General features: G+C 46.2%; 1 protein-coding gene and 2 long non-coding RNA genes across 3 annotated transcripts in view; 1 reads left to right on the top strand and 2 right to left on the bottom strand.

Moving 5' to 3' along the window:
- Positions 1–11,372, top strand: part of LOC103365053 (tankyrase-2-like) — a 35,327-nt gene extending 23,955 nt beyond the window's left edge. Inside the window, exons 14-25 of the mRNA XM_008292378.1 lie at positions 165–384; positions 808–917; positions 2,034–2,222; positions 2,489–2,772; positions 3,530–3,626; positions 5,264–5,384; positions 5,656–5,753; positions 6,423–6,497; positions 6,567–6,672; positions 7,594–7,780; positions 8,386–8,542; positions 11,257–11,372. Coding sequence (XP_008290600.1) covers positions 165–384; positions 808–917; positions 2,034–2,222; positions 2,489–2,772; positions 3,530–3,626; positions 5,264–5,384; positions 5,656–5,753; positions 6,423–6,497; positions 6,567–6,672; positions 7,594–7,780; positions 8,386–8,542; positions 11,257–11,319 — 1,707 coding nt within the window. The 3' untranslated portion in view covers positions 11,320–11,372. The remainder of the gene's footprint in view (positions 1–164; positions 385–807; positions 918–2,033; positions 2,223–2,488; positions 2,773–3,529; positions 3,627–5,263; positions 5,385–5,655; positions 5,754–6,422; positions 6,498–6,566; positions 6,673–7,593; positions 7,781–8,385; positions 8,543–11,256) is intronic.
- Positions 11,373–19,966: 8,594 nt separating this feature from the next.
- Positions 19,967–20,586, bottom strand: LOC103365045 (uncharacterized). Its single transcript, XR_520581.1, has 2 exons — positions 20,106–20,586; positions 19,967–20,030 (listed from the first exon to the last, which is right to left on the bottom strand). It is a non-coding gene; the product is annotated as an uncharacterized LOC103365045 (long non-coding RNA).
- On the bottom strand, positions 20,582–21,164 carry LOC103365046 (uncharacterized). The gene is made up of 3 exons (XR_520582.1): positions 21,061–21,164; positions 20,924–20,985; positions 20,582–20,618 (listed from the first exon to the last, which is right to left on the bottom strand). It is a non-coding gene; the product is annotated as an uncharacterized LOC103365046 (long non-coding RNA).
- Between the last annotated feature and the right edge of the window lie 1,088 nt (positions 21,165–22,252).

Here is a 22,252-nt window from a genome sequence, read left to right as displayed (position 1 = left end):
ACTGATGGTTCTGGATCTGAAATGGCTCCAAGTGACTTTACCAGTGGATGGAGACTTTTGCTTGTTCTGCTTGTTTAAGGTCTGCAGACTTTAAAAGTCCAAACGAAGGTAGTTCTTGTTTTGCAAATGTTCCCAACAAAGTTCTGGTTCTTGTCTTCCTCCAGCACGGTGCCGACCCGACCCGGAAGAACCGGGACGGCAACACCCCTCTAGATCTGGTGAAGGATGCCGACACGGACATCCAGGACCTGCTGCGAGGCGACGCCGCCCTGCTGGACGCCGCCAAGAAAGGCTGCCTGGCCAGAGTGAAGAAACTCTGCACACGAGACAACGTCAACTGCAGAGACACACAGGGGAGACACTCCACACCACTACACCTGGCAGGTACATGCACACCTGAACAGGACAGGTACATACACACCTGAACAGGACAGGTACGTACACACCTGAACAGGACAGGTACGTACACACCTGAACAGGACAGGTACATACACACCTGAACAGGTTGCTCATTCATTTTATACTATTATTCTGCAATGTTTATGAAGTTAAGTATTAAAGAACAGTGCTGTATGAGGCAGAAGTAGGCGTGATGAAGACGTGCTCAGGATTATTCAGAAGCATCAAACACAGGAATCCAGTTTCACATGTCTCATGCTGAACCTGGTTCTGTTGCTCTGGACTGTGGTTCTCTGTGGAGGGATTCCTTACAGGAGCTCTGTTTGTAGGATGCATCGGTATACAGTACATCGTTTTCTTGACCTGTCAGTACAGACAGAAATCCTGACTTTGTTTTGTGTGTTTCAGCCGGTTACAACAACCTGGAGGTGGCCGAGTATCTGCTGCAGCACGGAGCCGAGGTCAACTCTCAGGACAAAGGAGGCCTGATTCCTCTGCACAACGCCGCCTCCTACGGGGTGAGTGGAGGACAGCAACTAAACCCTGAAGCCCAGAGTGAACCCTCTAACACAGGGGTGTCGAACTGCAGTCCTCGAGGACCACAATCCTGCATGTTTTAGATGTTTCCCTCTTCCAACACACCTGATTCAAATGATCAGGATCGTTTTCAGGTTTCTGCAGAGCTTGATGATGAGCTGATCATTTGAATCAGGTGTGTTGGAAGAGGGAAATGTGCTCTAACAGCTCTCTGACAACCAAAGGGTCATCACAAGGTCTTAACCTGGCCTTAACTGGCCAAAATGGATCAAGAAAGAGCTCAAAATACCCTCAAAAACTGTCTAAAACAACTCAGATTTTGTTTACAATGACTGGGAATTTGTCCCAAAAAAGTATTTACAGAGAATTCAGTCGCATTTATAGAGAATTCAACTGTGTTTACAACCAAACCAGCTGCATTCAGCTGAGTATTTACAGACTGCTCAGTCAGCCAATCTGTAAAACAGTCAATATAGTCAATAGCAGAGGAATAGTTATTAGCAGCAGCTCTTCTTATGGTAAAGTGTTTTCTTTTTTACAAAGTGAGGACCTTTTTTGAAGTCCTTTCCTCAGGACAGACGTTCCATCAGATGGAGTCCAGGTTTGGATCAGAGCTCAGCGAACGTTCAGGTGTTTCATTATACGGGTGCTGAAGGTCCTCACAGAGGTAGCAGCATGTCGGTGTGTTTGAGCCTCTCTAGGCCTCTTGTCGGATCAGTTGATTGAACCAGACGCTGAAGAGATGCAGCCATCATCGTGTTTTCACTCTCCACCGCTCTTCACGTCTCTCAGCTGCTTCTTTCTCCTCGTTCAGCTCCATCGTTCTCCACCAGCAGCATGTTGTTCTGCTGTTTAACCGGCGGAGGAGGAGAGAAAACCAACTGGAAGATGTGAGAACAGACGTTTTAGAAGCAGGTCACGAGCAAGTCAACGCTCAACTACATTTTTCTTTAAAAGCAATTAAACTCTTAGGCTGAGCGCCTGTCTGCAGCGCCCCCTGCTGTGTGGACGAAGGCACCTACGGCTTATTTAAATAAGTTGCTCGTTAACCTGAACTACCGAGCTGACGTTCTGACCTTCTGCTTCCCGTCCTGCAGCACGTGGACGTGGCGGCGCTTCTCATCAAGTACGACGCCTGCGTCAACGCCACCGACAAGTGGGCGTTCACGGCGCTGCACGAGGCCGCCCAGAAAGGCCGCACGCAGCTCTGCGCGCTCCTATTGGCTCACGGCGCCGACCCGGCTCTCAGGAACCAGGAAGGACAGTCACCATTGGACCTGGTCACGGTGCGTCTGATTTAAAGGGACAGTACACCATGAAGTGCTTCCGTGGGGGTCATTCCACCTCATCTGAAGCGAACAGAAACTTGTTTAAATCATAAACTCTGGATGTTTAAATTACATCTGAAATTCTGGATTACGGGATTCTGGATTAAACACTATTAGCTCTGTGAAGCTAAAATGCCACAGACGTCTTCATGAATGTCCATACTTTATGCTATGGATGACCGGTTCTTCCCAGAATGCTGACCCGATCCGATTCTCCTCCTCAGGCCGACGACGTTCGGGCTCTGCTCTCGGCGGCGATGCCTCCCTCAGCACTCGGTTTCCAACCTCAGGTCATCAGCGTGGCGGCGGCGGCGTCCTCTGTAGCTCCGCCCATCGTCCCTCCTCTCCTCTCCTCCTCCCCCTCCTCCTCCTCCTCATCATCCTCCTCATCCTCCTGCCCTGCTGCTCCTCTCCTCCTCCTCCCCTCTTCCTCTTCATCCTCCTCCTCCTCCTCCTCGGATCCTGATGCTGCAGCTTCGACTGACAGTAACGTCGCCGCAACCTCCTCGTCTTCGCCGCCGCCGCCTTCATCCTCTGTGTTTCCCGAGATGTCGGCCGCTGAGGGATCGCTGAGCGCTGAGAAGAAGGATGAAGGTCAGTGATGACGAGGAGCTCCTGGTTCATGTTTGCTCACAAGTTGCTCTTCGACCCACCGGTGGCTCCTTAAAGGCCTGTTAGCTTCAAAATCACCCAAAAAACACTTTCTGTGAGCCAGAAACTGTTAAATATGAACCTTCGCTCTGCAGCTTCTGTCTCGTGTTCCTTCTCTGAGGTTCATGTTCCATCATAAAGTCCTGCAGCTCTGAGGAACCAGAACCACATGAAGGAGGAGGAGAGAGAACTCAGTCTTCTGTCAGCAGGACTCAGTCAGAGTGGTGGAAATAATAAAAGACAGTTTAGTTTCTTAGACTACTGATTTCACAAAGGTTTTAAAAACAATATTCTATATTTAAGATAACTTTTAATAGATTTGTTTTGTTTATGTAATGACCAAGAAGGACTCAAGTAGAGTCCAAATGACTTCAAATGTGTCCAAAACGACACAAAACCCGTCCGACACCACGACAGATGACTTAAACTTGTCCGATTAATGCAAACAGTTTATTTTTGACAAATTGTTAAACGAGACACGTTGATTTAGGTGATTTTAAATAAATAAAACAGTTTCTAGCTTAGTTCACAGAACTACACAGAGGTGAAAATCTGAAGGTTTCTGTGGGCAGGAGTTGTTGTTTTACGTTGTGTCTGTTGGATGTCGGGTGAAGGAACGTGTTGTGTGTTCCAGGTTCTGAGCTCAGCATCTGTCAGTTCCTTCAGAACCTGGGGCTGGAGCACCTTCTGGAGATCTTCGACAGGGAGCAGGTGAGACACATGGAGGGATCTCCGTCTGTGAAGGTCCTGCCAACGGGTGACGGCTCATTTTTAATGATGCAAACCAATAAAAAATAAATGTATTTTTTTGGCTTTATTTTTTTTAGTTTCAGTTAAAACCCAGTTTCACACACGTCTCGGTCCGCTGCAGACACGGAGCTGTGACGGCAACGTAGAGTTAAAGATGCTTTCTGAGTAATGTGAACCCTGCAGGCCACAGCGTGGACCGGCTGACTGTGTTGTTAACTTACTGCAGAACAAAACCAACAAAATCTGCTTTAAAGTCAGACAAAGTACATCCAGAACCGTCCTCAGAATCCTCATCTGGTGAAACATGTCTGATATACAGTGTAGCTGCTCTTAATGGCACCGGTTGGACTGAACTCCACCACGTCCAGGCTCCCCGACGCCTTTCGTCTGTCTTCTGTCGTCTTATTGGCTCCCACCACTAACATGTCTTCAGATTTTTCTCACAAAAACAGCTGAATTGTACCCCGAGCTGAGCAGGTAGAACCCAGAGAGTCGCTTTAGAATCAGAGACGGAGAGGCGACAGGAACAGCAGGAGCCGCTTTCATCTGTAATTATTTCTTTAGACGAGGTGGAAGTGACTCAGAGACACTTCAGACTGAATTCTAATAACGAACCAGGTAACGTTTAACCACCTCCTCCCACTGGAGACATGGATCCTGATGAATAAATGTGTTTTTATGAAACAGCAGCGTGAGCGACAGAAACGAGCTGCGTCCCAGAAACACTTCTTCTTCCTTTAGTGGATGTTGTTGTGGACAAGCTGTGATTGTGTAGCGCAGCACAGCGTTGTCAGAGTTCAGCTGGACACGTCTGCTGATCAGGAACAGGAGCAGCTGGTGTCTGACTGCGTTGTGGAGATGTTGTGGAATAGTTTCTAAATTGGTTTCGGAGTTGGTTCTGAACTGGTTTCTAATTTGGTTTGTTTTCGAACCTGGTTTTGGGAATGTTTTGGGCCGTTTTCTAACTGGGTCTTAGAGTTGGTTCTGAACTGGTATTGACTGGTTTTGGGCTCATTGTTTAACTTGAGGGCTGCAGGTGTCTCTGTGGTTAGCATCGTTAGCACCATTAGCGCCTCACAGCTAGAGCTAGAAGGTCGGTGGTTGGCGTCCCGGTGAGGACACCCGGGATCTTCCTGCGTGGAGTCTCCATGTTCTCCCCGTGCAGCGTGGGTTCTCTCCGGGTTCTCCGGCTTCCTCCCACAGTCCAGAAACATGCTGAGGTTAATTGGTGATTGTAAATTGTCCGTAGGTGTGAATGTGAGTGTGCTTGGTTGTCTGTCTCTAAGTGTAGCCCTGTGATAGACTGGTTACCTGTCCAGGTGAACCTGCCTTCACCCTGAGTCAGCTGGGATAGGCTCCGCCCCCCATGACCCTGGTGAGGATGAAGGTGTAGAGATGATGGATGTTTGACTTGGTTTTGGAGTGATTTTAGGTCTGGGTTCTGACTGGGTTCTGACTGGGTTCTGAGTGAGTCTGTCACTGGTTTGTGGACTTAGCTTTAGAAGTGTTTTGGTTCCTTGTATGTGAAAACCTAGTTAATAAACCTACATTTCTGATACTGTGTGTGTGTGTGTGTGTGTGTGTGTGTGTGTGTGTAGATCACTCTCGATGTTCTGGTGGAGATGGGTCACCGCGAGCTGAAGGAAATCGGCATCAACGCGTACGGACATCGACACAAAATCATCAAAGGAGTGGAGAGACTGATCAGTGGACCTCAGAGTGAGGACGCACCATCACAACATTATATATATATATATGATATAAATAGTTATATCTAGTTATTTATGATATGTATTTGTGTGTGTGTGTGTGTGTGAACCCGTACCTGACCCATAACACATATTAAATGTGTTTATATATTTGTAATGTTGGTGATCCTGACTGACCTGATTTAATGTCATGAAGCGGTTTGATGTGTTTGATGCGGTGGACGTGAACTCCTGGTTCCAGCTGACTGTGTGTATTTATTCTATTTGTTCTCTATGTGCAGGTGTGAACCCGTACCTGACCCTGAACACGGCCAACAGTGGGACCATCCTGATCGACCTGTCAGCTGATGATAAAGAGTTCCAGTCGGTGGAGGAGGAGGTGCTGGTCCCTGTTCTAATCAGACTGATCATCACTGACTGGTTCTCCACTGGTTTCTGAACTGGCTTGTAACTTGTTCTTGGATTTGAAAGTGTTTCTGAACCGTTTCTCTCTCGGGTTCTGACTTGCTCTTGGACCAGTTTCTATCGTGGGTTTGTTCTTGACTTTTAGCGGGTTTCTGTTTTGTTTTAAGAGTGGTTTGGGTTTTCTTTAGACTGGTTTCTCTCTTGGTTCTGGACTGTTTCTATCCAAGGGTTGGGACTTCATTTTGGACTGGTTTTAGAACTGGGTTGAACTACCTTGGACTAATTGTTGGTTTTTGCTGTTGAACCTGGCTCTGGGTTGGTCACACGTTGGACTGGTCTTGGACTAGTTCCAAACTTGCTTGGGAGCTGGTTTTTAGTTTTGGAAACGTTTTGGACGGGTTCATAACTTGGTTTTAACCACAGCTGTACTGGGTCAGACCATCTGTTACAGAACTGGACTAGTTTTAGTGTTTTGATGGGGCTGGTTTCTACCTCTGGACTGCTTTCTGACTGCTCTCAGTGGTTTTGTTTGCTGACTTGAGGACTCCCTGCTGTCCTTGTGACTAAGCATATCAGTTATATGTAGAAGTTTAGCCTTTAACAAAGTAAGACGTTCATATTCAACGCTGTTTGTGTCGATCAGATGCAGAGTACGATCAGAGAGCACCGAGACGGCGGCCACGCTGGAGGAATCTTCAACAGATACAGCCTGGTCAAGGTAACACGCTGTTGTTCAGACTTTACTGAGATCTGCACGGACTCCTCGCTCATCGTGTTTGGGTTTCAGATCCAGAAGGTCTGCAACAAGAAGCTGTGGGAGCGATACAGCCACCGCAGGAAGGAGGTGTCCGAGGAAAACCACAACCACTCCAACGAACGCATGCTCTTCCACGGTCAGAATGCTCAGCAGTACACTGCACAAGCACTACAAGGTGTATGAGTCAACAAATGAGCTGCAGGCGGACGCTAGCGCTACATGCAGCAGCAGTGATGGGTCAGGGCTAGCAGGAGTAAACGTAGCAGCAGTAGTACTATGTAGTAGTCGTAGAATCACATTGTGATCATAGTAGAAGTACTAAAGACGCAGTAACTGCAGTAAAAATCAGACTTTATGGTTGTTTTGGGGGCGTTCCTAATTTGGATTTAAGCTGGTTTTGAGTAAAATTCAAGACAATGAGACTGGTTTTGGACTTGTTTGGGGACCAGGTTTTCCCTTGTTTCTAACTTTGGAACTTGTTTTGGACTCGCTGGGTTCATGTCTGGCTTTGGGCATGTTTCAGATTCGTGTGTAACTTAGTTTCACACCTGGTTTTGGACAGGTGGTGGACTTGGTTCTGGCCTAGTTTCAATCTGGTGCTGGACGTGTTTTAAACTAGTTTGGTTCTAAAGCAGGGATCTCCAACTCCGGTCCTCCTGAACTCAAACGAATGGATCTCCAACAGCTTGTTGTCAAGTTCTACACAAGTCTGTTACTGATCCATTCATGTGAGTACGGACACGTCTAGAACCTGCAGGACAGTCGCTCACGAGGACCGGAGCTGGAGATCCCTGCTCTGGAGCCTGTTTTGGATATCATAGGACCAGTTTGTGACGATACACATCATCACAACAACAGAAGTAGTAAAGCAGCACTATCTGTAGCAGCAGTGGAAGTTACAGTACTAAGAGTAGTATGAGTATTATTACTAGGAGTACTAGTAGTAGAACAGTAGTAGTAACAGCAGGAGTGACTGTCATGGAGGCAGTAGGATGGTACAGGTAGTAATATTAGCATCACATTATTCAGAGTGTTAGTGGTACTGTGTCCGTCCCAGGCTCTCCCTTCGTCAACGCCATCATCCATAAAGGCTTCGACGAGCGCCACGCCTACATCGGAGGGATGTTCGGCGCCGGGATTTACTTCGCTGAGAACTCATCGAAGAGCAACCAGTACGTTTACGGGATCGGAGGAGGGACGGGCTGCCCGCTGCACAAGGACCGGTCCTGCTACGTCTGCCACAGGTACGACACCTGGACTCCTCCCCCTGACTCCGCCCCCTCCCTGAACAACACCTGTATTCAGACACATCAGCTGTTAAAGGATGCAGACTTTTCTTTTTTACTTTAGGTACAAACTGCAGCTGCCTTCACAAAGCACGCAGTGTTTAATGCAGCATCACATGACAGGAAATAGTGTTTCATCACAACAACGTGTCGCAGTCGGTCGTGTTGGATGAGGTCTGTCGGAGCGCTCTCATTGGCTGAAGCCCGTTTACACTCATTCACAACACATGACGTCAGCGTGCAGAGGCTTGTAGGTTAGACACTGCATTTATCATGTTATATATTGGGATGTACTAGATCTTTTTCTCGTAGACTATACTGTAGCTGTAATAATAGTACGTTTAGTGTATTCACTGAAATGCAAACACATAAATGCCAGAAAACAGGACTCGAGTTGAAGCCTAGCTGGTGGTATTCTGTGTCCTGCTGCCTGTAAAAGTGTGTTTACATCTTTAAACTCAGGAGATGAAAGTGAATTCAATCCGGCAGTGACGTCTGATGAACCTTTCTGCAGGAGACAAGTCGTCTGAACACTCGCTCCGTGTTGTGTTTGTCCCTCCCAGGCACCTGCTGTTCTGCAGGGTGACTCTGGGAAAGTCCTTCCTGCAGTTCAGCGCCATGAAGATGGCCCATTCACCGCCGGGTCACCACTCGGTCACCGGCCGGCCCAGCGTCAACGGCCTCGCTCTGGCCGAGTACGTCATCTACAGAGGAGAGCAGGTCAGCTGGTTGCTCGTCAACGCCTACAGAACGTTAGCAGAGCTGTTGGTGGTCCGAGCTCAGAGGTGGAGGTGGTTTATAACCGATCAGCATCAACGCGTGCTGTCACAAAGGTGTCAGAAATCTGAATAAGTTTCTTGATTAATGAGAATTATCGACCACTAATAGATCAGTTTATAATTAGAACTGAACACACTTGACTTTGTCCGGTGCTGATTCTGCTGTTTTAAGTGTTAAAGGCAGCAGCTGGTCGGAGCTCATGAACCTCCTCAGAGTCTCTGTCATGGTCCTGTTGCTGCTAAACTCCCACAATGCTCTCTGCTGCCACCATGAGCTGCAGTCTGGAGACGCCTCCTCTGGTCTCTACAGGAGTAAACAGGAAGAGGCTCCACCTGGTGGAACAACCAGGTACTGCAGCTGGTCTGTGGTACTTGGAGTGTGTAATGTCCAGTAAAATACTATCTGCAGATACTAAAGATTAAATGACTTGGGATGGACCAGGGCCAAGAAAGCTAGCTGTTGGTATATGTATTTTAAAAATATTTATTGTACGATTAGTAGACATTAAAATAAGAAAAGATATATTTATTATAGTTGCACTAAAATATGTTTTGCTGTTTGAAATCCAACATATCGTCTCCTGGTTCAACTGAGATAAAAGATGGAAAAATGTGAGTTTATCCTGTGATTTGGTGTCAAAGACTCAGATTTTCCTCATAACATCCAGTACTGTGCATGAATAAGTAACAGAGTTCAACCCAAAGAAGCGACGCTGATCTGTTTCCTAAACGCTGTGTCCATGTGGTCTGGTCACATCTGAACCAGTTAGAACAGAAAAACCTTGACTGACGTTGTGTTGTGCACAAAACAATCCAAAATAAGAGCGGGACTCCTGATTGGTGCATTCAGATATTGATTAGTACAGTAAAAGATGTTAAAATCTAGCTGTTGTTATTGCACTCCGCGATTTGGATGACTCTTGTTTTGAGTTCCACACATTTCAAACCAATATTCAGCACTTAGAAAGTCACACGTGTGCAGCCGTCCAATCATCTGAACCTCCAGACCAGGCCAGCTGGATGGATGGATGGATGGATGCAGCTGTGGGTTCTGTGTGTTGGTGTTCCTGTGTCTCCTACGTAAACGTGGCTGCATCGGTGGAGAGCGCGGCACACAATAGAACATGTAATGTCTTCTGCTGGAACACAAGTGCCTCTCCACAGTCCGCCGCGAATAGATGTCCACTCGAGCAATCAGCGCTGCTCCGAGTGTGAAATTACAGGCGGAGGTCGAGCGCACAGCTGATGGCAGCGCTGAGGATGAGGAGGAGCGCTGAGGCAGAGCTGCTGTCCTCTGTCGGAGCAACACGTCTTCTGCCTCGCAGTCGTTTTCCTGCGATTCTTAACATGCGACTGTTTGGTCTCAGATTTACAGCAGACTGTTAGAGCTGATCTGAGTCTGTCCAGTGTCCAAAGACTGATGTTGTCATGTCTGGCTGTTCAGCATGAAGTGACAGGCAGCTACCAGTTAGCTTAGCTTAGCATAAAGGCTGCAAACAAGGGAGCATCGCCTCCAAAGATCACTGAGGAAAACATTCCCCATGTTGCTGCGCTGAGCTGCTGCTACGTCGTATGTCGGAGAACACAGCTACTGTCAGCACAGAACACCAGGTCCACAACCAGGTCTGGACCTCAGACACAAACTGGTCAAAACCAGGTCCAAAAACAAGACTGAAACCAAGTAAGCCAGTCCTCTGAAACATATCTGAAACTAAATCAGTAACCAAGTTAGAAACTAGTCCGACAGATGTCCATACCCAAATGTGGATCCGAGTTTTTTTTTTAAAAGGCTAAAACAGTCCAAACCAAGTTAAAAACTAGACTAAAACAGGTCCTAAACCAAATCCGTTTCCATTGTGTTGTGGAATCCAAAAGCTTCAAGACTTTATTGGACGTAGTTCTGGTTCCATGTGGGAAACGATCCCTGGAGGTTAGCTGTGTTAGCGTGGTGATGTGAGAAACATCTGCTTCTAGACGAGGACGTGGACACGGAAAATTACACTCATTGTCTTTTCTGAGTTGAACCAATCAAAGTCGTTCTTCAGGGTTTCTCAGGTGCACCTACTGTGAAAATGGCCCTGAAACAGGTTCTACAGGGAACACAGTCCAGGGTTCAGACCGTTTTAGGGTTCTTGCAGTGAAAACATTCTAACTATAGTGCTAACAGTTAATATTAGTAATATTCGCACTAAAAATGTCTTTTGCTAACAAATTACAGGCAAAATCTGTGCAATTGTTCATGTTTTTCTGAGGTTCTTGTACAGACGGAAACCAGTATTTTTACGACCTTTACACAAAGCCAGGCTAGCTGTTTCCCCCCGTTTCCACTGTTTGTGCTAAGCTAAGCTAACTTGTTTTCCACAATCACCAAAGTCACGAGCCAGATTTCACCTTCATCCATCCGGTGTTTGTTGAGTGACGTTTCTGAGATGACGGCCACGTCCAGTTTCCACTTGTCTTGAGATGTTACTGATGTCTTTAAGTGGAGCTGGAAGGTGTTTGTCTCTGGATTAATGAAGTTTTGTGTCGTACTTGTAATTCTAAATCTTGACGCCCAGATATTTGTGTTTGCTGCACGTCGGCTGGTGCCTGATGTCGACTGCTCTCCAGGACAACGTAAAGCTCAGGTTGTTGGTTTGCTGTTGCCGCCCACAGGCCTATCCGGAGTACCTGATCACCTACCAGATCACGAAGCCCGACGCCTCTGCAGACGGATGAGGAGGAAGAGGACGAAGAAAACACGAAGACTTGCTTCATTAACTGCATGCAAACAGAAAAAAAAACTTTATTTATACAATGTATAAGACATGTGGGTTTTTATCAGGTGCCTGTTTTTTGCTATTCTTTTCTATCGTTTGTTTTATGCACTTTATTACCGTGACGTGATGTGACTGTTGATTTCGTCCTTTTGTCACTAAACCAGTGTCGTCCAGTGATTTCGGGGCAGAAAGGACGAGTCGGTTCGAGAACGTCGGCGGCTTCATTTCAAACAAATCGTACAACTGTGACACCGCCAACAACAACGTGTGATTTTTTAGAAAAACTCAAGCGACGTAAAAACGACTAAAAATCCGCTCCGATGTTGCCGGAAACCTCTCGTCCTTTCTGAGCAGCCAGCGGTGGCGCTCTCCCATTGTTGCCTGGCAACGTCCTAACGAGGTGTTCGTTTGACTTTACGGAGACGTTGTGCGTACGTTTATTTTTTGTACAAGCATGTCGATTTATTAACATTTATAAAGTGAAAAGTACGTCGTCGTCATCGTCGGGGTTTGAGGCGGTCTGAGGAGGCTCCGCCCACTTTGGTTCCAAGTGTGTTAAATCATTAAACGTGGTTTCACCTCCACGCTGCTCCCAGCCCGGCTCCAGACCTCCCGACCTCTAAACCTCTGCTCTGTTCTCATATTAGTATTATTATTATTGCTTATAGGCTGATTCAGCCCTGCAAGGTTTGTGGAGCTGTAGATTGTTTTTATGTTGTTTTACAATTTGTCATTTTACGCTGTGTCAGCATAAAGTATTTTTGTTTGTTTGGTTTTTTACTTAATTTAAACCACTAAGAAACCTCCAGATTGTACAGATATGTGCTGTTGTTGTCACAGTTTTTGAACTTGTACAGCGTGTTTGAAGTGGCACTGTTCAGATGTTTACTGTTTTGTTTTTTTTACAGAATTTCTTTATACTGTGTACGTGTATCTGCAAATCTCTGAACACAGACCAAGGTTTGTCTTTCTGGAGGTCTGGAACCAGGTTAGCTCAAACAGAGACTCCGGTGTCGCTGCCCTCTGAGCAGAGCTTTGCTGATACCGTCTGGGATCTCGCTTCCTGCTAAACACTTAAAAACACTGTTGGGCTATTAAACTAACGGCCTCACGCCTCAGCCTGCAGCACGCTAGCTAACCTGCCTCCGTCGCTGCTCCGATCAGACTGAAGCAAACCTTGAATGTCCCGTCTGTGAATCTGACTGTTCTGCTGTCGTGACTCCTTCTGTCGTCTGTGACGTGACGCTAACGGGAGCTAATGCTAGCATGGCTGACCGACCGGCTGGTTTCAGTGGGAGGAAACCAGTGGCTCAGTGTGACGGGTTCCATTATAAAACGGGACGTAAACATCCCACCGAGCCTGCAGACCGACTGACGGAACAACGTGGTGCTATTTTCAGGAATCTGTGGCATTTTGGAAACGAGCTCCTCGCTGAAAAACATGAACTTTATAAAATCTGTCAACATGGAAAAAAACTCCAGCACTTGGTGGTTTGTAGAGACGACTATTTGATGTGTCTGTTGCACCTGTTTCAGATAAATGCCTCCCAGATGAAAATGCTTGCTGTCCTGTTATGATTCTGCTCGGCTGAAACTCACCGACGGTTTATGTTCATGTGCAGCTAAACGACTCAAAATACAGATTAATTAGCTTTTTACGTGACGAAGTTCTCAGTGTTCAAAAATGGATTCAAAAAATACGTTTTGCCCAAAAGGAAGGATTTCTACAACCGTGATTTGAAGTTCTGCCTCAGTTAAAAATGACGCTGATATGTAGTTCAAATGATATGCATCGACTGCTTTATCGCCATGAACATTTTGATAGTAAATGCTTTCAACCTTTAGAGAAGATTAAAAGCCTTTAAATGTTCTCCCACAACAAGATATATTCCATAAATACAAGGCAACCGGAGCTTTTCAGTTGTAGTCATTCTGAGCTGAACATTAGATTCGGCTGCTGGTGAAGTTCAGCTGTGCACAAAAATAAATGGTGGAAAACGTAGCCGCAGTGGGAAAGTAGGTGATTTGCGAGATAAAAATAGGTGCAGTTTGATTGGTTCAGATGTGTGAAACCACTTCTCTTTGGTCGGCGGCATCTGGATGGAATTCTATTCTGTACAGCGGCAGAAAGAACAAACGAATTCTTAAAGATGTTGTTCGTCCGTTCATTTGTTTGAATGGTTGCGTTACAGCTGGTAAATCACAGGGGAGGCCATGAGGTATTTACAGAATATACAACTCACTATCCCCGGAGTTACCACATAAGGGCGCTCTTTGAGTTTAGCAATGTCTGAATGTTCAAGCGGTTGTACTAGTCCACTTCCTGGACACCAACAAACACAATTAACCCACTAAGGTGACCCCCACCACCAAGTTAAACCACAAGTGTCGATGGAGGTCAGCGCAAATATACCGACAATAAAATAATCTACAGTTAGACATCGGCTATTGGAGGAGCTTGATGTTCTCCGCTGCAGGAACTTGGGACCCATTTTAGGGCGGTCCAAATCTTTGTGTTACAGCCTTAACAAAATCTGTACAACATTTTTTCAGGGAAGAACAACAGTACCCACAAAAGACTAATTGGTTTTGTTGGTACTTTGGAGGCGACTGGCAAACTTTTACAGGATCGATCCCCTGGTCAGTCCAAGAGCAGCAAACTGAGCAAGCAGTTGCTCTACATTAAATACAGATTGACTGCATTGGATTCTACAGCAGAAGACATTTTATGGTCTGTTGTATCCATTAGCCAGCTGCAGATAGTAAACAACATGTAGCTAGCTCGTATTTAGCTGATGACAAGCTGCTAGCTGGTGTTTGCAGACTGCTACGTGATTCACGGTCATATGGGCTTTACATACTGACTTCTAATTTCATTTCGCTTCTGAATGCAGCCAGCTACAGTACTCCATGAAAGTTTACTGAAAAGCAGTTTGATTCAGAAAACACTATGTCCATCACTGGTTAGCTAAAGCCACATGCTACAAGCTTGAAACAACTACAGATGGTTTAAACGTGGCGTCGCAACAGCACATGTAGTCAAACTGCCCCTCTGGGGTCTCGGTCGAAACCAAGTTGTGAGGAACAGTTAAGGTGCAGTCAGAGGGCATTTTAATCATCAGGTACACAGGAGCCGTACAATAAAGCACACAAGTCAGTTTTCATGGTTAGATTTAATAGTTTAACCTTCAGACATGCAAATTTTTCATAGCAGGCTGAAGTTTAACCACCGAAATCACCCTGCAAGACAAGACAGGTTAGTGAGGAGGGAACACACAGCAGCAAGTCCAACAGGTCAGTCTGGACTGATTTGTACCTCAGTAGGCCTTTGTTCCTGGAGAACCAGTCACTGGAGGCTTGCCTGTCGGTTGGGCAACAGAGGGCAAAGGAAAGTGGTCAAAGATATCCGGCGAGAATTTAGAGTGGGACAAGAGTTCTCTGGCTCGCTGGTAGCCGTTAGTGGACTGGACGATGTAGGACGAAGGCACCACAGGGGGACCCTCGATCATGCCCAGCGGCACCTCGTCGGTGTTCCAGGCATTGACGTCCGGGAGCAGACGAGGTGGAACCAAATGTTTAAGGAAGAACGAAGGAGGAAGTCCTCCTTTAGGCAGCTCGTCCCAAGGAAGGCCTCGAACAAATGGGAATCCGAACGGATCAGCCCCATCTCCCGAGCTGGGAGCAGCAGCACCACCGCTGGAGGAAGCAGATCCAGCACCTGAGTTCCCAGAGTATGCAACTCCAGGGGAGAATGAACCTTCGTAGCCAGGGCCGGATCCTCCCACAGCTGAACCTCCAGCGCTGCTTGAACCAGACTGCTGCTGTTCAGGAATGTCTGGAGTCTTCTTGTCAGGAAGGTCAAGGTACCAGGGACTGAAGGAACGACCTGCTGGGGCATCGGAGGAGTCGGAGCCAGAATCATAAGTCATGGTCAAATCTGGCTCATAGTCTGATGAGAACCCTGCAGCTGAACTAGGAGCTCCCAGGCTTTGTGGGGACTGGTTTCCAGTCTGGGAGCCCGTCTGCTGGCCGGCAGCTTCATGTTGCAGGGACACCGTAGGAGAGCGCAGGTTTGGTGAGGCAAGGGCTGCCGATTCAGGTCCGATAAGGAAGGGGAAGGGGTCGCCTGGCCGAGACAGAGTGTAGAGTTAGAGTAGCAAGGAGTTATCAGGGACAAGGTTTGTGCACCACACTGAACCCCCAAATGACCATGTATGGGAACCAGAAACTGCACAAGTTGCTGAATTTCACTTTTCCATGAAGTCCTTGAACTACTCATCCATGACACGCTGCTGTTAATCTCAGCTTAATACATTTCAAAGTCACTGCTGTAGGTCTCTTAAACAAAAACACAAATTTGCACCAGTAAGACAGATTTTGCACAACAGAGAGGCCAGCAGTGACTGAAATGTGACAAATTCTGGGGTTGTTTTTTCCCAGCTGTACTGCAGGCAGTGTTTACAGCAGGAGACAAGAATACATTAAATCTACACTATTAAATATCTTTAGCCCGTAGAACCATCATTGGTCTGTTAGTGTTGGGAACACAACATTTCAAGGTCCGAAACATGCTGATTCCAGTTTTTCCTTGAAATGTTTATAAAATTAAAAGTTTAGTTTTTACGTTGCTTATTTATGGTAGTATGACTGTGCCACAGTACAAACACCTGAGTTTTCTCCTCCTTCATGTTGTTCTGGTTCCACAGAGCTGCAGGACTTTATGTTGCAGAGAAACACGAAGGAAAAATGTGATCACAAATAAGCACCTTAAGGCTATTTGGGACTCAGAGGGTTAAACAAGCATTTCGGGGTGCAGAGAATCAGAGGAAATTGCTTTTGAGAAGTTTTCTAGCATGACTGATGCTTTTCTTTGATTAAATCCAACACAAACAGGAGATAGAAACACTGAAGCAGCAGTCTGCTCGACAAAGATGTCAGAGATCGTAACTTACTTGGTGATTCAACAGGAAAACTAGCACCGATGCTAAATAAAAGCAGGCAGATCCAAGAAACGCTGTAAGACAGTTCAACAAAGTTAAGTCTCCAAACTTTCAGCTCGGCATCGTCGAAACTGACAACCAACGGGGTGAACTGACCTTAAAGCGAGCGCCATGTTTGACTCAGGACGGCGATTTCAGCTTCAGCAGCTTTGTGACGGCTGATTGTAGAAGCTGCTCTGATAAAGCTGCTCTGCGCTAATCAGACTCATTACAGACAGCTGGAGTCCAATCAGGCGCCGCAGAGGAAACAAACCGAGGAGCACGAATCCAGACTGAAGCTGAGTTTCTGCCAAAAGAGCAAATTAGACATGAATATATGAACATGAGCTGCTTTTGTTGTTTGTTTCATCCTCTGCTGCTGTGTGAAAGACTTCCTGGTTGGTTTCTGTTCAGTTGAGCTAAATGTCGAGGTTTCTTTCAGACAGACTCGAACACTGCTCAGTTTGCAAATGTGGATTTTTTTCTGGACGTTTCTGTGCTTAAACCTCATCTAACCAATGTTTTAATAAACAGAAACCACCTTAAATAGGGACTGAACGTCGCTCTATGATTTTTACTGCTGTGTCTAGTGTTACATACTTCCTGTATGTTACTGTAAATAGTCCACAGACAGTTTTTATCAGCTCCACAACATGTAGGATATGGGATGTAGTCGACTGCAGAGTCACAGCGATGTCCTATTTTATCACAAACCATCTGCCAGTTGGAGGTATGGCAAGAAAATATTGTGTATAAATGTGTTTTTGAGAGTTCAGCAGTTGTAGAGGAGTCTGAAACGTATGCATTTGTCTCATGAGGCAGATGTGCAAACACTGGTTTTGTCTTTTTACCACTGAGGGGACGTTCCTGCACAAACTGAAAATGCTCATAAAAACAGACAAAGGACTGTTTTATTCCTTCAGTACGCAGAGAGCAGAAAATGCAGAATGAACAAAGACCGTTATGAACGGTGACGAGAAAAATAAGAAGGTCTGTGTGATGATTAATTTACAGCTTTTTTTGTAAAATTAGACCGTTTTAGTGCTGCTTGAACCTTTGTGCATGTTCTGACCACAAGAACCTCTTTCAAAAGAAGAAAACGACTATTTCAGGGTAGAAAGAAAAATAAAACAAATCTTGAAGAAATAAGTCAAACCCAGTTTCTACACTTGAGCCACGCAGCAAAGGTACCAGAATAAATATCTAAAACACGATGGAATACTGTTGTCCTCCAGAAGTCTAAAGACAGTGAGAATGATGACAAACACTTGTTAAATAATGGTAGTTTTTGCAGATTTACACACAGTGGTTGTATATTGTAAAAGAACAATTTAATATTTGTAAAAAAATACATTTTTGTTGTGGACGTCAGTTTTAAGTTATTCAATGTTAAGATGTACGTTTATGCTTCAGCTAAGGTTTGTCTAATGAGGAATTTAACAAAAGGGGAAAATCTGTGAATTCTTTGAAAAATTACAGTTAAAACCTTTTTTTTTTTTTGCAGCGTACATTTGAGCAGAACAACTGCTGTGTGGATCTCGATGCCGATTCGTTAAATTTGGAGACAACGTATCTGTCGTCCTTTCTCATCCAACAACAGCAGCAGCAGCAATCTTTTCCTCTCTAACGTCACCACAAACAACGTAAAACTCACCACAAGGCAGGAACTCAAATCTTTTACAGGCTCCTAATTGGTCTTTTCCACCTGTTTCTATTGCAGGATCCAGCATCTTTAACTGTGACGTGAACATGAAGAGACCAAATCAGTTCCAGGACTGACTCCAGTTCTGTGCAGGAAACAGAACAAGGGAGGTCAATGTGAGTCTGTGTGGTGAATAAAACAAAACTTGTCATCTGGGAGGTTATCCAGTCAGCTTCGAGTGCAGTCCGTTATCCACAACGGAAAAATCCTCAAGATGCACTGTCTGGATAATCTTTGTTGATCTATGGCTGAAAACGCAGCAAAAAAAAAAACAGTAGAAGAAGAAATTGCAGGAAAATTCCTGTGAAAAACACCATCAGACCAACCCTGACGTGGAACCCTCGAGGTAAGACAAGAAGAGGATCTACAAACATCATCATGAGGTTTAGCTGTACCTGGAAGGGAAAGCTCAAGGTCTCTGGAGCTCCCTTGTCAACAGCCAGGAGGGATGTCAGGGCATAAGACTCTACCAGGACTCCACCGAAGCACAGACCCTCGTCAACATTGGAAAGATCCTCAAGATTAACTGGCCAGATAAGATCAAGAACCAGACATTTATGCTTGAAAGGGCAGCAATTACCAGCACAGGGAGAAATAGGAAGAAGGTACTTTACGAACATCAGACGATCCCTGACGTGGAACCCTTTACGTAAGATATGAACGGGTCGGCACAAGGACACCCGATGAAAGGATCTACATCATACAGTTTGGGTACACCTGGACCCAACTGGAAGGTCAAGACCAGGTTCTCTAGAGTTCCTCTGTAAACAGCCCAAACCCCAGGAGGGGTGTCAGGGCACAAGACTCAGAGGAACCTGGAGTAGGACCTTTTTCCATCCTGTAAATGGCACTGAAGAGGTTCTACGAGGACGGTTCCTGCAGTCAGAATGGTTGGGATTCCCTAAAAGGTCCTGCACTGGAAATGACCTGCGGACTACGATAAACCTGCATTGTTCCATTTTCTAGTTTCATCCAGTAACTATTTGTTTTGGTCACTCCAACTTGTTGGATGTACTCCTGCAGTAGACTCATATTTGGGTTCTTGGTGCCAAATGTGGCGACACTGATAGAATCAAGCTTCCTCACAAGGAGCAGCATGTCTAGAACGTTTCTGAATCAGTTCATTGCAGAGTGGAGGCCTCCATCTGTTCAGCGTCACTCCAATGTCAGTATGTTCTCATTTGTGTAGATTCTGTCATGGGGATCCCTGGAACTTCATCAGGAAGCAATCTTTTAGGTTCTTGAACACTTCCAAACAGAAGCTTTTTAGATGAAGGTGAAATGTCTTGAAGACCCTACAAGAAATCCAGTTGCTTTTTGCTGAAGCAAAAATTTTTGAGCATCACTTTGTTTCCCCTGAATTGATGCAGTTCACTCCTGCTTTCAGGACAAAAACAGTTCCAGAGTGAAGCTTGGCAACGCCCTGGTGGCACCAGAACTGGGAAAGTGACCAAGAGCTGCCAGATCAGTTTACTACATAAAACATTCTGTTGTGGCCAATACTCGTTTAGATCTGGTCTGTAATAGACCGAGTCTGCCAATCTGTAAAACCTGAGTCATCTGTTTTCTCCACTGCATTGATTCCTCAGACTGAGAAGACTGTTTCACACTTGATAGTTAACTTCCATTGAGTCTCCAGGGAGCAGTAATGTTGCTTAAAGACAGTTCCAGTGTCATTATTGGAGGTGGGTAAAGACCACGTAGCAGCAAAGACACGCTTCAACCTTTTCCTTTAAGGTTCAAACCTTTGAGGTACGCTGCGTTGGTTCTCAGGGTTTCCGTTTCATGCTGGAAAACTAAAGCAGCCAGTTTTCTTTGAAAGCTGGTCAGCTGCATTACTGAAATGATGTTGTGTAAAGAGTTTAAATCAACAAGTTCAACCTCAAAGCCTTCAGGGCAGTTAGAGTCAGACACAGAACTCAGAGTCATGGTTTAAAGTTTATTCAATGTAAGTTGTTGGTTCTTGGAGGTTCTGCTGATCAGCTTCACCTGCAGAGACAAACAAACACGTCAGTCACTGAACCAGCAGGTTCTTCTACACGTCATGTTGCAGCTGCTTCTCACCTCCTTAGACCTTCTTCCCTCCAGGTCCTACTGTTGGAACTGCTGGGTCCACCGGCGGGTAGAACGGGCCAAAGTCATCCGGGTCGTATTTGGAGTGGGAGAGGACTTCATTGGCTCGCTGGTAGCCGTTGCTGGACTGGACCAGGTAGGACGTAGGACCCCGGACGGGGGCGGGAAACGGGCCCACTGCAACCTGGTCGGGGAGCCAGGCTGAGGGGTCTGGGAGCCGGAAATATGGGTTTGGGCTCAAGTCCCTCAGAGAGTAGTAGAACCCCTTTGGAAACCCAAGCCAAGGAGCGTATTCTGCACTACCGAAGGGATAAGAACCACTGTAGAAACCAGCGCCGCCGCCGACACCTCCAAAGCCACCAGATCCAGATCCTCCAAAGCCACTAGACCCTCCAAAGCCACCAGACCCAGATCCTCCAAAGCCACCAGATCCTCCAGAGCCACCAGACCCAGATCCTCCAGAGCCGCCAGATCCTCCAGAGCCTCCTCCAGAACCTGTTTGACCTGAACCCAGACACAAAGCAAACTCGTGAGAGCTGCAGCAGCTCCAGTTGAAGTCACATTATGAACAGAACCATGTTGGTGTGGGTCAATAAGACAGAACCAGCAGCAGATTAAACCTCTCAGAGCTGAAACACTGAGCTCAGTCCTGCAGGAGAACCAGAGCCAAACCAGGACTCTGGACTGCTGCCAGGCTCATGTAGCATCAGCAGCTCAGCAGGAATCCAGGTGGAGCTGCTGCAGCCGCCTTCACACACACTGAGCATCATCTGAAGCTGCTGCAGGTGAACACATGCCCACAGACTCACCTTTAATTACAAAAGGGTAGCCAGCTCCAGAGCCCAGGAGCAGGAGGCAGATCCAGGAAACCCTGTGGAGAGCAGAGAGCAGCCGGTAAGTACGAGCACATGGAAGCCGAGCTGAAGCGTGAAGCGGCGCAGCTCACCTGAGAACAGATTCCAGCAGCATGTCGAGTCGTGAGAAGAAGCCAAGGCCACAGAGGTCAGCTCCAGCAGGTTGATCAGCAGTGAGGAGGCTGCTGCAGACAGAAGCTGTGGTCTGGAGCTGCAGCTGCTCTGCTTTTAAACCAGAGCTGCACCTCCAGCAGCTCATCACACTCATTCAGCTCACCTGGTGAGGCAGGTGAGGCCGTGCTGCGTTCAGGTGGCCTCCGACATTCAGCGCAGAGCAGACAGATGGAGCTCTGCTGACATGTTCTTCTCTTCTCGTTATATCTTGTATGTTTGTGGATATGAATGACGTCTTGTTTACATACAGACAGGAGAGAAATTAAAGGAAAAACGTGAATGCATGAGTTGGGAAACAGATTCATCCACACTCATAAATTACTGTAAAATACGGACAAATACTCAGAGCAGTGCATCGTTTTTCCAAAATGAATGCAGGATTTTTTGGAGCCACGTGCAGCAGCTGATCTTCTCATGGATCATTCATGAGATCAACCAGAGCGACAACATCATCCTCAGAGATTAGACCTCCAGCTGTGACTCTGGTTTCCCAGTTTGTGAGCTGACCTGACGCGAACTCCACTGAGTGCACAAGAGACTATTTCCAGGTTGTGCGTCTTCAGCAGCAGGACGTTTGAATGTTTTATCAACATTATTTCCTTATGACTGCTGAAAACCTGCTTTAGGTCCAGTTTAAACATTTTCCCTTGAATCCTTCTCAGTAGACTGCACACAGGCCTCACTGCAGTCGGCTAAGGTCAGATCCACCGAATGTCAGACAGATTTCAGCTCCCCGTAGAGTTTGCTCCATTAGTTGTGCCATTTTGTTTTTCTTTTTCTGTAAAAAACTTCTGATTGTGTTTTGTTATTTGCAGTCTTGTATGTGAGTAGAAACCCACTTCACCCTGAACCTGGACTTTACAAATGGTCAAGTGTTTTTTGTGTGTTGTACAACATGCAGCCGCTCGTCTTTAGTTTGCCGTTGATCAGCCCACATGGGCTCTTCAAGATGGATGCCGATGCTGATTATTGGTCATCAAGAAGGACAAATAACTGATAATTTGAACAGATATACTGTAAATGTTTACTTTCACAGCCTTCAGTAGCAGAACCTGTCAGTCAGAACTGGGCTTGCAGCTCCTAGCAACAGGAGTGATGACGTCGGAACAT

The sequence above is a fragment of the Stegastes partitus genome, unplaced genomic scaffold (genome assembly GCF_000690725.1).
Source record: "Stegastes partitus isolate 25-593 unplaced genomic scaffold, Stegastes_partitus-1.0.2 Scaffold805, whole genome shotgun sequence".
Classification (NCBI taxonomy): Eukaryota; Metazoa; Chordata; class Actinopteri; family Pomacentridae; genus Stegastes; species Stegastes partitus.
The sequence above is the reverse complement of the archived record's forward strand: the minus strand, read 5'-3'. Positions and strand labels throughout refer to the sequence as shown.